This window comes from Anguilla rostrata, chromosome 15, assembly GCF_018555375.3.
Source record: "Anguilla rostrata isolate EN2019 chromosome 15, ASM1855537v3, whole genome shotgun sequence".
NCBI lineage: Eukaryota > Metazoa > Chordata > Actinopteri > Anguilliformes > Anguillidae > Anguilla > Anguilla rostrata.
The window spans coordinates 25,385,512-25,401,780 of record NC_057947.1 but is presented as its reverse complement, the minus strand read 5'-3'; the positions used below and the strand labels follow the sequence as shown (position 1 = coordinate 25,401,780).

General features: G+C 43.9%; 1 protein-coding gene across 1 annotated transcript; it reads right to left on the bottom strand.

Moving 5' to 3' along the window:
- Positions 1-754: 754 nt before the first annotated feature.
- On the bottom strand, positions 755-12,097 carry LOC135240975 (LON peptidase N-terminal domain and RING finger protein 2-like). Its single transcript, XM_064311060.1, has 12 exons — positions 10,621-12,097; positions 8,786-8,904; positions 7,671-7,793; positions 7,180-7,344; positions 6,778-6,991; positions 6,271-6,373; positions 5,844-5,958; positions 5,267-5,388; positions 4,761-4,919; positions 4,160-4,322; positions 3,749-3,898; positions 755-2,946 (listed from the first exon to the last, which is right to left on the bottom strand). The coding sequence occupies exons 1-12, from the start codon at positions 11,417-11,419 to the stop codon at positions 2,788-2,790; spliced, it is 2,391 nt and encodes a 796-aa protein (XP_064167130.1). The 5' UTR covers positions 11,420-12,097; the 3' UTR covers positions 755-2,787.
- Positions 12,098-16,269: the final 4,172 nt, after the last annotated feature.

The window sequence follows — 16,269 nt, the reverse complement described above, 5'->3', positions numbered from 1 at the left end:
GGCCCAGGATTCCATCCTGTGCAGCTCAACAGCGCCCTCACGAGGCTCCAGGGAATTTGCACATTATTTTCCAGCTGTAAGGATCACAGAAACTCGGACAGGGAGCTGAACAGTGAGAACAGGAGAACCTCAAGCAGATGCTTCAAATGAGCAACAAATGAGTGAGGGAAAGAGGTAGTGCCTGTCCAAACCCTCAAACTAGGTTAATTTCAGTAGCTTTCAATTTTGTTTTTAGAAAAACTGTTTTGTCACATAAAATGATTTCACTCAAAGCACACAAAGGTAACACAGCAATATTCTATGAAGCACATAAATATATCCAGCAGTAATTATCCTTTATGTATTTTCATTTAAAGAGAAAAAAAATCACAGCACTAGCCCCACTATAATGATGTGGGTCAAGTGAGCTGAAAATGGCAGCCCTTGGCAGTGCAAGTGTGTGGCACACAATTACCACCAGGTGGCACTAAACAATTTTCACTTAGACTAAATGTGCGAACTTTCCTCTGGTTGGAAAAATCTGATGCCGAACACTCAAGTGCACATACTTCACACTACCAAAAAAGCACACCTCTGCAGGCAGCTGTGGACAGCTGATACAAAAGCAGTGTAGCTAAGTGCGATGCCTTTAGTTCTTTCGGTCATAATTACTTCAATACTAATACCTAATGCAAATTTCCTCAATGTACACTTCACACAGACATTAGAGACAATTTCCCCATAGTTAAAACTGACAGGAAATCACGCCAATAGATCTTATTTTCACATTTTATTTCAAATAGAAAATACATCATATGTACATATGCACATAAATATGACTCATCAATTTTGTGTGATGACCCAACATAGAAAATGATAAAAAAAAAGAGTTTAACAGGTAACGCAGTGGGGAAATCGCATGTAAAGGCCTCCGTTTGTACAATGATCTACAAGCACACACAAAACAGCTTTATCCCTTCACTTAAGCAAGATAAACCAAGCAAATGCACTACAGTCAATAACTACTCTGATGAAATATGCCACATACATTAAACATTTTTGTATAAACAAAATTCTCTAAGATTTGTAGAAAATTTAAAAAACTATTTTTCAGTCTAAGTGATACACACCCCAGCCAACAGAAAATAAAAGAAATAATAACAGCCAATTTTCAATTTGCTATTCACTTCAATTAATTTCTTTTCAGTGCTATGTGTAAGCATGACCTTTCAGTGAGGATAAATGATTTGGGACTTTGGTTTGACTTCAACATTAATGCTTCATACGTCACATTATATCCATGACTTGGACCATCATTTAAATGAGGCCAAGTTTCAGATGACCCTTTGGTGCTGAGCGTCTGTATGGGCAGCAGGACAGGGATCTTACTCCCCCAGTTAAGCACATAAAGAGCATTTTGTCGGGAAGACCATGTGACTAAGCACAAACACGCCATGGTGTCTCTAAGACACGGTTTAGCCACGTTCCTCCAGACACAGCTGAAGGGAAGCAGAGCATCGGACCAAACTCAGCCGCAGTTTGAGGGGCAGCGTATGCAGGTGTGGGGCTGCGGGCCTTTTGGTATCTGGACGGACACGCTCACAAGGCCACTGAACAACTTAAACTAAAAGTTTTTAAACTAAGCGCACATGAAGTATATTCCAGCATATATTCCATCTGACACGCAAGTGTAACCCCAGAAAATCACAGGCTGTCCAGCCCCTTCTAACGGACAGGAAATGAGTTTGGAGGAGCTAAACCTCAAATCTGACAAACATCTCTGCAAACCACTCATAGGGTGGGAGATACAACAGGAACTGTCAATAACACACGGACTGAAGCTAATCAAAACGCTTTGCACCAGGAAATCCTTCCATTTGGTTTCAAATTATGCAGTCTTCAAAATGGACTCCAAGGATGTGTAGCTACTCCAACAGTCGTGTGATTAGGATTTCCTCCATAAACAGCCATTAAATTCAGTCATCTTATTGCAATTGAGGTAACTTTGTGCAAATAGCTGCAGTGGGTAAATGACAATGTGTTGCCATATTTTATTCTACATTTCATTTAAAGGTAACTCTTGAAAATTCAAACACGTGCCCCCACGGTATGAACCATAGAGCAAAGTGGGCCAATCAGGGGCCAGGGAACACCAGTTGACCAATGATTTCTGTCCAGAAAGTGAACCACCCCTTTAGGGAGACTTGCTTTTCACTCTTCTAATTCTCAGCGTGTAATGCACTGAGGGACAGATCTCACACACTGTCATTCTCAGCGTGTAAAGCACTGAGGCACAGACCTCACACACTGTCATTCTGTCAGTCTCAGTGTGTAACGCAGTATAGGTGGACCCAACAGGTTTCTTTCCTCTTGTTCAGTGTCGAACTCCATAGAAGCGTTTTAAGAAGTGCACATTCTAAGCGGTCAGTGTGAACATGAAGCACTGTCAGACATGAGAGGGTTTAATGTTCTCGGGAGAGCCGAGCCGGGCCCAGACCTCCCCGTCGGTTTTGAAATGTCCCCTGGAGAAAAGGCACAGTGTGTCTGCAGGCTGAGGGAGCTCCCCCTGCTTCCTGGGCTGTAGCGTGAAGCTGCGCTGAACCCAGCAGCCTCTCAGCAGCTGGGGCTCCTGCAGAGGGTCCTCACTGGTCCCCAGCAGCCAGCGCTGCTACGCGTGAGCAAACGCACCGACGGCGCCCGCGACTTCAGCTTCTGCAAGCGGGGAGCCCGTTCGGTTAGCCCCCAGAGCTCTGGTCGAGAGCGTACGCCGCTCTCTCTCTCTCTCTCTCGCCAGCAATGGCCGCACGATCACCACGCTCGCTTGCGAGAGACAAAGAGGAGGACCCGGCGGATGGCGAGGAGGCGGTCCTTCAGGGAGGTCAGGGACAGGATGGTGAGCTGGGCCCGGTTCTCCAGGGGGAGGACAGCCAGGAGCCACCAGCTCCAGGCCGGTCCACTGGGACTGCCCTGCGAGGAGAGACACCACAGCCAGCCGTGAGCGGCACCACAAAAAACCCAGAGCAGCACAAGCAGTGCGGTCACGCCAAGCGGCCAAAAACGGGCTTGGCTTCAGAAGCTCACTTTCTGGTCTGAGAGACGTTCACAAGGGCCAGAGCAGCTGGTTCCAGTATTAGGCGTTTCAGCCACCCGTTTTAATGTTTTAATTTAAGTCAATGATACCAATTGTGTCAAAATAAAAATAATTATAATATTTATTGACTTTGTAAGTTATTGTGTCTTTTGGGCAATATTCTAATATTTTGTGGATGAATCAGGGACAGTTTGCATCATTGGTGAGTCATTGTATTTCACTGTCTCATGTACTTATTGGACGACCCAGTCCTGCCCCAGACTTCATGACCATATAAGGACCCAGTCCTGGCCCAGACTTCACGACCATATAAGGGTCCCCACCTTGCCCCTACTGCGCAGTCTCTGGCTCCAATTTGTACAACATGGCAGGACAAAGACTGCACTCCTGTGATGTCAGTCAATTTGTCCAAATTTTTTCTACAGTCTGTGGGTCATGCATATTGCTGCAACAATGCAACTACAGTTCTACAGGCTGCATTAGCCATCTGTCTGTGAAATCCAGGTCACGTGACTAAATACATCACCAACACTAAATAAAGCTATCACACAAGAATCCACTATTAAACCTTGCATGATCTCTAAGCCCAGACACAGGACCAAGGGAAAGGTATTTAGTTCAAACTTGCAGATAGTGCACTAGTTATATCACACAGGCTTCAGGTAAACGATGCAGTACCTGTGGATCGAGGTCTTTCGCCGGCAGGTTCCCAAAGTGGCTGAGGATCTGGTTCTTCAGGTTGTCTTTGAGCGAGGAGAACCAGGCTGCTGCCTGCTCGTACACAGAGTCATGCAGCTTCACCAGCTCCGCAAGCTCCTCCCCTTGCACCTGTGAACACACAGCTTATTAGGAAGACAATCAAAGCAATCAAAACAAATGTTGCAACACCACAAGCAGCCACTGGGGCACAAGGTCAGGGAACCATAACAATACACACACAAGCACTCACAACCACTCTCTCACTCCCTCTCTCACACACACACATACTCTCCCTCACACACACACACACACACACATCTCAGATAGACACACAAAAAAGAAGACCCTCCCAACACAAGCACAGCAGCACACACAGATCCCCAGGCACACCTTGCTGTCCTCCAGGTACTCGATCTTGGCCGTGTGGTACCCGTCCCTCTGGCCGTGGCTCAGCACTTTGAAACGCGACACTCCGATGGTGTCCACCACCGAGCGCCCGTCAGGGAAGAGCTTCACTTCTCGGACCTGCAGCATGCAGCCGTAGTCTGCAAACCTGGCAGGGAGCGGATCTGATTAGAGCTACTCTCACACATCAAAGAGAGTAGATGGCATCTCATCGACTTCTGCAGTCACTCGGAATCATCACTGTTTCTGTTCCAAAGTCACCGATGCCAAAGTATATACGCTATGGCTATGTCTATATTTAATGCAAGCTGTATGCATTTAATGCACTCTGTAATGCATTAAATTGGATTGGTCAGTTACAGAGTCAGTGCCATTACATTACATTACATTACAGGCATTTGGCAGACCCTCTTATCCAGAGCGACGTACAACAAAGTGTATAACCATAACCAGGAACAAGTATGACGAAAACCCTAGAGAGAAGTACCGGTCCAAGTGCAGGGAACAACCGCATAGTTCAACTTGGACCCTGAAGGTTAAACTGATTAACACCAGTACCACCACCACGGCACAAGTCCACACTCACCCCTTCAGCTCATCAGCAATGCACATCCCAAACTGCCTGGTTCCCGTCTCCATGGACCTGCGGATCATGAGGCGGTAGCGTGGCTCAAAGACGTGCAGCGGGCAAGGGATTGTGGGAAATGCCGTCGTGCAAACAAAGATGGGAACCTCCTGGTTCAGGCTGTCAATGAGAAAACGGGAGCATGTGCAATTAGACCAGAGTAAGACGAACAGAATATTCGATGAATAACTGTTTTCCTACAACACAGTCCAGAGAGACTGTATTTATTCAGTCTGCACCATTAGTTTTTACTACAAAACACAAATCTTATAATTGCTTTTTTGCAGCAATAGATGTCTGGTGCTTAACTTTGATTGTGTTGAAAAACTTACATTTATGGGGTTTTCACTGCAGTTAAACTCAGAAAAGGGTCATTTTTGACCCGAGGACAGCACAAAGGTTAAATGGCCATACAGGGAGCAGGTAGAGGATTGACATGTGGAGGGATGTGGGCGTAGCTGACTCACTTTGCCAGCTCTTTCAGCTCCTCCTCATGGACCTTCTTCCTCTCGCTGAGTTCATCAGACAGATAGCGCTGCAGAATCTCTTCCATCAGCACCGTCTTCTTATACCCCCTAGTGGCCAGGTACTGAAATGCACCCACACATAAACATACGCACACGCACACAAACATCCACAAACGCACACAAACACAAAACACAAACCGGTATTGAGACTCTCATAGGGTGTCTTGACGAACACAAAAATTTCCTGGATAAAGTTATGAAATTTAAATGTAAAAAAAGCCATTAAAAAATGACAACTGAGTTCTGAAAACACAACGTGCTCATTCCAAATCATGTTGATTTTAAAATCGCATTTAAGGGACACAGAAATGCTGTGAATTCTCTCCCCATCTTGAACATGATGTTCAGCTCTGTGAGCTATACTGCAAGCCTAGTGTTGCCCGCATAGTGTTGCCCACATCTTCACATGGGCAACATCTGTCATGAAATGAGCCAATCAATGCCTCTAGACCTGGCCAATGTGTCCTTTTCTGGTACAATACGGGCCAGGCGGGCGTATCTATCTGTGGATCTCTACCTCTGACAGGCTCTCCTTGCACAGCGGACAGGCGGGGCTGTGGTCCAGGCAGCGCTCCAGGCAACTCAAGCAGAAGGTGTGTCCACAGGGCGTGAGCACAGGTTCGTAGAACAGCCTGTGAGAACGGCGAGAAGAAAAGGGAATAATTACATAACATAATTACATAATTACATCTCAGAGCATACATTACATAATTACATTACATTACCGGCATTATCCAGAGCTGCTTACGCAACTGCATTTTTACATAGTATCCATTTATACAGCTGGATATTTACTGAAGCTCAAGGGTACTTCAACAGTGTCCTGTCTGCGAATCAAACCTGTAACCTTTAGGTTAAATCCCCAGTTTCTTACCCATGACACTACCACTGTATTATAATATGCTATAAGACTCCTGCAAGTTTACAGGCTGGACATGCTTTACCTCATACAGAGGGAGCACTCCATATCAGCACTGTCTAGCAGCTGAAGGGGGACCTCCCTGAGCCCAGAGCACGCAGCCGGCCTCTCAGGTAAGCAGGGAACACCTGAGAACACACGAATACACACATCAGCTTCACTCTGAGAACATACGAATACACACAACAGCTTCACTCTGAGAACATACAAATACACACAACAGCTTCACTCTGAGAACATACAAATACACACATCAGCTTCACTCTGAGAACATACAAATACACACATCAGCTTCACTCTGAGAACATACAAATACACACATCAGCTTCACTCTGAGAACACACAAATACACACATCAGCTTCACTCTGAGAACATACAAATACACACAACAGCTTCACTCTGAGAACATACAAATACACACAACAGCTTCACTCTGAGAACACACACACAGCTAAGAATATTGGCATGACCGAATCACCAGTAGAACTTTGCTCATACTACACATTGCTTAATGCGAGTGGAGACCTGTACCTGTTTTAAGGACTTTTGTGGGGGGGGCGAAGCCGGGGGAGTCACCAGGACATTTCCTCTTGAGACTCGTAGGGGCGGGGAGCCCGGACAGGATGGACGTCAGGGTCTGGGTGTCCTTGAAGGGGGATTGCAGTATGCTCAGAGCGGACTGCAACTTTAGGATATCCAGCCCACCACAGCCACCGAGGCAGTCACACGGGCAGAGGCCAGGCTCCTGGGATAACCACACCACACAGGCAGGAGGTTTATGCTACTGCGGTCTAAACATAATTCTACATGAAATATGAAATAAAAACACCTAGGACTTGGCAGTCCGAATTTTGCCCCCCACTGTATGTGCAGAGGTAGAGTGAGCGTGCAGAAGTTGTGTGTGTATTTAAGAGGCGTGATGGGCGATCTTACCTTGGAGGAACCAGCCCCCATGCTGAGAGTCTGTTTATAGGGGTGGAGGTGGCCCAGGAGAGAGGAGGTCTTGAGCGGGAGGGAGAAGGAGGAAGCCTGGTGAGGTCGCAGAGGAGCGATCAGACCATCGCTCTCAAACGCCGAGGAGAACATCTCGCTCAGTATCTGCCGGAAACAGAGAGGAAAAGCCCAGGTCACGCTCGGCTTCAGGGACGGTCATGGGTTCAGGGAGGGTCACCCACGCTAAATCTGGCACAGATGAGGCTCGCTGAAGGAGTCCTGGAAAGTCTTTGGTGTAATTCTGCTAAAGTCAGCTTATTGCCTTCAAGCAGTACAGCAGATAGGCAGGGTGGAGAGAAGGGTGGAGAGGAAGAGAACAGAACAGTTCTCACACATGCAGGCGAGAGGGAGAGAGAGAAAAAGAGAGGGGGAGGGAAGAGAGAGAGAGAAAGAGAGAGAGAGAGGTAGAAGACAGAAAGAGGTAGATTTACCTTCTGGGCCTCCTGCTTGACTGAAGTCCACTCCGGCCACAGCGCCACACAGAGGAGGTATTCCTGCAGGGCTTCCACCTTCAGCCCGGCGGCGCTCAGGGCAGCAGCCTTCACACAGCGGCCCTGCGCACACAAACAGCAGCACTTTAACACCCCAGGAGCGTGAGTTACACATGGCATCATCTCACAAACCAAAAATCAAGACAATACTTTCACCCCCTAAGCGGCCAGAGCACTGGACTCAGGGGGGGGGAAAGCACCAGAGAGCTGAACTCAAGGTGACAGAACACAAATCTGTCTGAATTGGTTTAGTGAGTGAGATGTTCAAGAGTATAATGTGCAATACATCAACCTAGACAGAGATGCCTACAAACCAGATAATGAACACAATCTAGCGTTAACTTCGTCTACCGTTGGTCTCTGTAATCATTACATTTTTTACATTACAGGCATTTAGCAGACGCTCTTATCCAGAGCGATGTACAACAAGTGCATTAGTTCAAGGTGCAGAGGTGCAAAAGAAACACACTAGAGTGAAGTAAAGATCGTAGTGCCAGAAGTGACCACATAGATCAGGACTCCAACCCTGTAGGGTAACCTGTTCAGCAAACAAACAAACAATCCTGCCAAGTACAAACTAGTACTGAAATCACATTTGCCCAATCAGAATCTGACAAAAACAATCCTGCCAAATAAAAACTAACGTGATCGTATTAGCCTAACTAGGTACATTGAGCTAAACTATAGGCTAGGGAGGGGTGGGGAGAGGTGCAGCCTGAAGAGATGAGTCTTTAGTATGCGTTTGAAGGTAGTCAGATTCTCTGCTGTTCTGACTGCCACAGGGAGGTCATTCCACCAGCGAGGGGCCAGGACAGACAGCAGACGGGAGTGGGAAGTACAGATACGAAGAGGGGGAGGTGCCAAGCGTCCAGAGGTGGCAGAACGGAGAGGTCTGGCTGGTGTGTAGGGTCTGATGATCCTCTGGATGTATCACTATTCTTAAGTGTATTGCTTTTCCCCCAGTGTATGCATTCCAGACTATATTCAGCATGGCTGCTGCCATTAGTCCCCCAAGTCACATGCTCATGTGAAACAATGCCCCCACCCACAGTCACCTTGGGCCACAGGGGTTGGAGTTGGCACACGCTGTCCCCATCCTGAATGGCCTGAGTGAAGTTCTTCATGGTAACGTGGAGTTCAGCACGCCGACCAATCAGCCTGCAGTCAGAGGGGACTGGGGGAGGAGTCAAAAGGGAGAAAAAAGTTTGAGTAAAGAAATGAACTAGTCAAGCAACAGCACCGTGGGAGCAGTCTTTCAATGAACAGCACAAGCTTTTCATCATGAAGTCACATCAACTCCCCACCCATAAAAACACACTAAATACACTAAAGGGTATCCAAATGCATGATGATGTAACTCTGGAAGGGACAGACACCTCATGCCTTTCCCTGACCTATGGGCTACCAGACAGATGACAAGCATCCATGTGCCTGACACTAAAGAGAAGTAGGCCTCACTGATGTGCATGGGTCTTTATGCTATTTTAAGTCATAATCTGGCAATCAGCCAAAAGTGAGAAACTAAAAATCTTCTGTGTATAGGCTAGACATTTTCACTTAAAACTCCAAGCAGCTGAAAAAGTACCCTGAAACTAGTTAATATTTGAAAACAGTTAATGGGTTTTTTTTTTTGGGGGGGGGGGGGTTAAAAAAGCTACTCTCTGGGTTCTGGGTTGAAAGAGAACAATTATCCCATGATGGTCCCTTCCCAGCAGCTGATGTCCAAGTGCAAAATGAGGTCAGCCCCACCAGCTGAGCTGAGAGCAGGGCGCTTAATCGCTTGCTGAGCGAGAAACTTCTCACGCCCCCCTCCAGGGGGACTAAAGGACCCGTCAAATGCAATCCGCGCAGTCTTCTTACACGGCATGCCTGTCATGGGCAGATGACCGGTGTAGTGCTGACTTCATAATCAGCACCATTTCCATAGTGAATAATTAGTCAACTCATAACAAGGAACAGGAAATCCTCTCTGACCCAGTGGAGTGCTTAGGAGGTTAATCAGGACCGGGCCATACTCTCCCTTCAAATGACACGAGGCTAATTAGCCTGAATTCATGCATTTCTGATGAGAGGAAAGGAAAAAAAAAACTAAGGGACTCTGATGCTACTTTGCTAATGTAATGTACTTTGCTGGCCAAACAAGGTACATGAGTGTAAAAAACTCCAGTTAGCAACGCTTAGCGATGATCTTTTATTGCCCTTTCTTATGTCGTTCTACCTCTTTCCTTTAAGCGTACATATAGCCATGCCCATCACCAAACCCAGTAGGCAATGTGAACTTCCAACATGCCCCGTTTTACAAAGCTCAAATGCACATGCATCATTCAGAAAACCATTTTAAAGGAGGATGGGCATGGATTAGGAAATACTGGGAAAATAGGCTATAATGACTTCTCAGACAAGACTGATACCAATGTCAATATGTTTCAAACTAGTTAGTTAAGAGATGTACATATATAACATTATTTTGATCTGTACCGATCACTAGGGCTCCTGACAGAATAAACTACCGAGAAAACACTGCTCAAAAATCTAATACGAACGCATCACTGAAGGTCGCTGCTGAGTAACCATAGCGGGTATAAATATATTTGACCATAGCGTGTAACCAGGTTGTCGGTTCCGCAACTAAAACATAGACATTTGGCACTTTCCCACAAAACAAATGATAAATGTGTTCAAGTTGATACTACACCGCCCATAGCGTTGGAATTTAGGTTGCAGAGAGGAAAGTAGGTCACCCACTGCCCAGTCCACTCGAATTTCGGGAAAAAGGTCGCAGTATGAACATAAGAATAAATGGCAAAATTGATTTTAATCGCTAGGAGACAACATGCATAACATGATACATAAAATTTTCAATAAATCAAAGTTTGTGCAAATCGCTCACCTAGTTCCACTGCTTTATTATACTTCTCCAAGGCGTCGGAGAGGTCCCCCTTCTTCCACAAGTCTTCTCCCTCTTGCCAGCATCGCCTTGCCTTACTTTCGGAATTGAACCATTTGTCTAACAAACTGCAGAGGACCACATTTACTCTAAACCCTGTAGAATGCAACAGTCCATTATTTTTTCGCAGTTTAAATTTGCAAACTGGACATTCGTTAACGCCGTCATTCTCCAGGCACCGTTTGCAGAATGTATGTCCGCAGTGTAACGTAGCAGGTTCAGACAACAACCACTTGCAAAGCCGACAAGAAAACAGGTCAAGGGACTGATCGTCCTCAAGCGCATATCCAACATCTTCAGTGCTTCCACCACCGCTTGCTTTGCAAATTGTTTTGATCCCTGTTTCCTCGCAACTTTTTGACTTTACGCTTTTTTTGTAAATGAACTCTCTCCCGACGACCAGTTCTTGTTCACGTAGACTGCGCGCGATACTTTCGACTAGAAATCCCAGCTCATCCGGCCACAGCCTCTTCAGTTTAGCAGCGACATAGTAGGAGTCCAGTGCCTCGGCAAAGCGCCCACATCTAGCAAGCGCGTCCGCTTTACGCAGACAGAGTCCCCGATCCGGCTGAGGGACATCTGCAAGCTGAGAGGCGTAGATCTCTGCAGCGAGGTCGAAATCTCCTGCCCTGCAAGCCTCCTCTGCCACCTCCAGCATTTCTGGACACAAACCCATCGCTTCACGTTTGGAGGTTTCGTGTATGAATACTTCTGTATGGTTTTGAATTCCTGTCTCCGTCATCTTCTTTAGATAGGTGACGTTACAAATGAAAGAATTTGACTGTCGAAAAAAGCCTTTTTACCACGACCATTGTCATTATAAAATCGTTCAATTTTCATAAATATGTTATTACTTAGCGATCTGTAGAAAAGTTATCAGAACCTATTCCTCCCGCCGTCAAGTAGCTTGATTTAACGAATACATTTTACCTGCATATCATCTGTGCAAATCGAGTTTCTGCCGGTAATGAATCACGATGATATAGACTCATCAAAACGAGCGAAGACGCTCGCTAGCATATAGCATAAACTAGTTTTACTAGTCAATTCAGCTGAACCACAATGATCAATTACACTGCTTCCTAAGATAGCTAGCTCCCTAACGTAATACAATGAATTTCATTAGCTATGACCTTAACTTAACTTACATTCCAAGCTAAATGACTTCACGGACGGACTGCCTATCCTCTGAGTGTGTTACCTTAAGAGTGGAAATAACATATCTGCTATATGCTAATATTAAGTTGGCTATGACGCGCTAAGTAAGCAAACTAAATGAAAACGCCCAGGTCATCCATCTGGTCCAATCTTCCCATAACAGCTACACACTACGAGGAAGCCAGTGTAAAATCCTGTATTGTACAAGCATGTACCACGTGACGTTCAGGAAACGGACTCATTGGTCTGTTATATTCCTCCTTATATAATGATACAACAGTTGTGTAACCAGTTACCGGCAGGCAAGCCAAATTACTTGGAAGCGCTCGAGTTATTGATACATGTTTATTATTATTATCCAAATCATTTTATACATTTGTGGTCTAAGAATATTTTTGTCGTAAAAACGCGCGCGCGCGTGTCTGTCTGTGTGTGTGAACAGCAACATTCCAGTTCAATATCGGCCTGTCGCTGAAAACTCATAACAACATTTGCACTTCTAGGCATGATTTGGTCATGTTTACTGTCATACCGTATATTGAGAGCACTAGCTCGCCCAGGTTAAGGTAATCCCTGCAAGCAAATGTAAATTAAATGTTCGGTGATGGCAAATGTAGGCTATGTAAACACATTGTGAAACACTTGGCGTTCATATTAATATTTATATACAGAATATACTTATGGTTACAAATGAACCATTTTTAACCAGTCTGATGAAAGCCAATGTTTCTATTGTAATTAATCATTGCATTAGGCTATATAGCACCTCTCCGAACGCTCAAAGTGCTTTATAGTGATGAGGGGGAACTCACCTCACCAACCACCAATGTGCAATGGCAACCTTTGAGTAGTAGCTAGATATAGGGATGTATATAGCCTTAAACTTTCAGCCTTTATATAACTTTGTCCTTGATCATAAACTGACTCTTATGGATATTCACGTGGCCTGGTTGAAACCCATCTTGCATTGGCCAGAACAAACATGGCAGACACATTCATTTTACCAGTAAAATGAGACAGTTTTTAAAAATAAAATAAAAATCTTCATTTAACCCAGCGAACTAAAATTTTTAGTATCACCGCTTTTCAGCAAGCTATCTCTCCTTTGTGCTCAATTACTCACGTCTGACCATTCTTAGTTACAGAGAAGGCAGAAAGAAGGTGGTATAGCTGCTAAGCACATCTCAAGAGCTACCTGGTGTGCTACAATCTCAGAAATAAAGGTCCACAAAGGTACATTTTTGTACTTTCAGGAACAAATTTCCCAAATGTACCCTGAAAGTACAATAATGTTCTACTTGGATACGAATAAGTACCTTTTACAAGCAAAAAAAATGTTTTATATAGGCCGACTGCTTGCTAGGGGTACAATTGTATGTAGGGTACCTACTGGTTACCACCTAGTAACAAGCTTTGGACCTTTTTTTTCAGAGAACGCACCTCTATTTTTACTTTAGAAAAACACACTTCTTGGAACCGTTCAAATGTCCCTTTTTCCCAGAATGAGGGAGGACCTCTAACATTTTTTTCGCCACTCTGGAAAATAGATTATAAAAGTGTATGTAGGTGTAATGGTAGCCTATTGAAAATCGTAGTGGCAGTACTTTATTTAGAGACAAAACTAACAACAAGCAACGTCGCGCGATCATTCAATATCAGAACGAGATGTTAGAACGACCGCCATAGCCGACGAGAGATCTTTTCTTTGTACACGTGAGGAACAACTCTGGTGGCCGCAGTGATATTCCTCAAATTGCACTGCGCCAGGAATTGCCAGCAGCCTGTAAGAGGTGGGGTTCGTTGGCTGTACTCCTTTCATACGGATCTGTACAGATTTCCCCAAATATTACCCCTAATTAGACTAGTACAACCCGTGCTAATCAAAGAGCGTGTGACGCATATGGCGAATATGATTCAATCGATGTAATATATATATATATATATATATACACATTTTTGCAGTTTTCCCACACATTTAAAAAATATAATACTTTATAGGATATATCCGTTAATATTCTTGTGTGTGTTTGTATGCATGTACATGTGTGTGTGCGCATGCAGATGTAATGATTTTGGTTTCGTTGATGTCATGTTACTGCAGCTGTACAGGTGTACCATGCTATTGTTGTTCCAAACTGTCTGTAAGGTCACATGTCAGCTGTACTCCCAGTCATCACTATGGTGACACATGTAGGGGAAAAAACGTGTGATGATTTCACGTTCACTGGATCCACAATTTTCAGAAGCACCGACAAAATATATTCTGAAAGGTTGCAGGTACACAATGTACTTTTACCAATCAATTTGTAAAGAAATGAGAAACATAATTACCATGTCTTTTTTTTTTTTTCTGAATGACAAATTTTAAAAAAAACAACATTTGTAACAACTTATAACACATTGGACTTTTCTGTTGAAAATCAGAAAGAACAGGCCACTTAAGCACAGTTTTGGTATCATCTGCAAAATTAAGCTAAGCCTTATTACATAGAATTTTACTATAAATCCCAGAGGCTAAGCTGATTAACGATGCATGCAATGAGCCAATCCAATCCATTGTGGTCCTGAAAAATATTATACGGTGCTTTAAATAGTAAAATTATGGGGAAATTACAACTCAAATTTTCATAAAATGGGCGAACAAATATATATTTGAATTGCACAAATCTGTTAGCACAGCAAAAAGAATTGAACTAAAAAGAACAGAATTTGAACGGAGCCTTGTTTATCAGTTGTAAGCACATTCTGAAGTAACACTGTGTAGTTTGTTGTTAAAGAGCCTAAGAGGCAATTAAAAGTACAATGTTTATACATTAAATAGTTTCCACCATGATCAGTGTACTAGTGACATTAAGAAAAACAAACCTTTTTCCAAGTATGACATTTTGTTGAAATGTGTACAACTCAATGAAATCATTTTTGATCATATTCTATCAATAGCTGCATTTCAAATGGACAGCATATTATCTGATCTCCATGAAGCATCACAGCTACAATAAACCCTCACGGCATATTTTACATTTGTTGAAAACGAAGAATTTAAATGAAGAAATTAATGAAATATTTTTAAAAAATCAGATTTACACGTCAAAGGATAGCCTCAAGCATACCTCTCAAAACATATTTCTCATTTGTGAATAAACAGAAAACCCACTGAAGCGATTTAGGGTTGGCCGTAATACAGCAAGCATTGCTAATATAATCCATATAATGAACTCCATATAATTCATTATGACCCAACTGGCACACCAGCAACAAATCAATCCTTGTGAATCACACATCGCAAGATCAATTTTAATTGATCATATAACAGCTTCTATTCTGAGAACCATTTTGTGTTTTTGTAGCCTTAATACTAGGAAATTCTCAAAGATACAAGATATAAAGATGATGGAGAGATGTTTGTACCAGAAAATGCAGAGCAAATGCACAGATTATAGTTCAGACTAGTGATTGGGTGCACAGGTGAGGTTATGTTATCAGAAAGAGGACAAGACAGGAAGAGAGTACCATTTCCCCTTGTTGGAGCCAGAAGCAGCGCGGGTCAGTTAACGTGCACCTGCATCTCATGTTTCTCCACAGCAGTTATTCCGGGAAATGGCTTTCCCCTGCCTCGAATAACACCCGAGTGCTGCAGCTAATCTCATGCAAACTGGTCTTGATACACTGTGATAATGTGAAACCATAGCTATTAAGCCTTGGATTCAGAGAAACACACTTCCATGGAGGGAATTCACTGAAGAACTGCCACATGTCCCCTCTGAGGTGTTCCTAGAAGTTGTATACACCGAATATCCTCCTAAATCCCAGCAATTAATTTTTGTCCCCTTTAGGGAACGAGTCATACTCAGTGGCCACTTTATTAGGTACACCTGCTTAATCATTCAAACAGCCTGCTCCTCCAAATACTGAAATCCTATGGCTGCAATGCAATACATATAGCATGTAGACACTGTGAAGAGGTTTTGTTGTTGCTCAACCAATGAGCAAGATGCACAATCCATGCAACTTTGACCATGGTGTGATTGTTAGTGCCAGACATGGTGGTTCTCCAGATGGACGCTCCGGACAGACACTTAGTCTGGGCATACCAGTTAAACCACGTGATAACTTGAAAGCTATAGCAAGCAAGTCATTTTGCGCTGTGCTTCCATTTTCCTTACATTCTCTTCCCCAACATTTCCTTCAGGACCCACCCCTCAATTCATCTATAATACAAATCTACCTTCCTTAAGTCTTGCATAGTTACTTTTGATTATCAAGCATCCTACCGCAGCATGGTTGGCATGGCAATGCAAACAATGCAACAGATTCACATACGTTCAACCGCAGAATCTCATCAGGAAACAAAGCAGTACTACATGGGATTGAATTTTGAAAAATCTTCAAAATTCAGAGAATTCAATTTAAAAAATTCAGACAAAACAGACAATA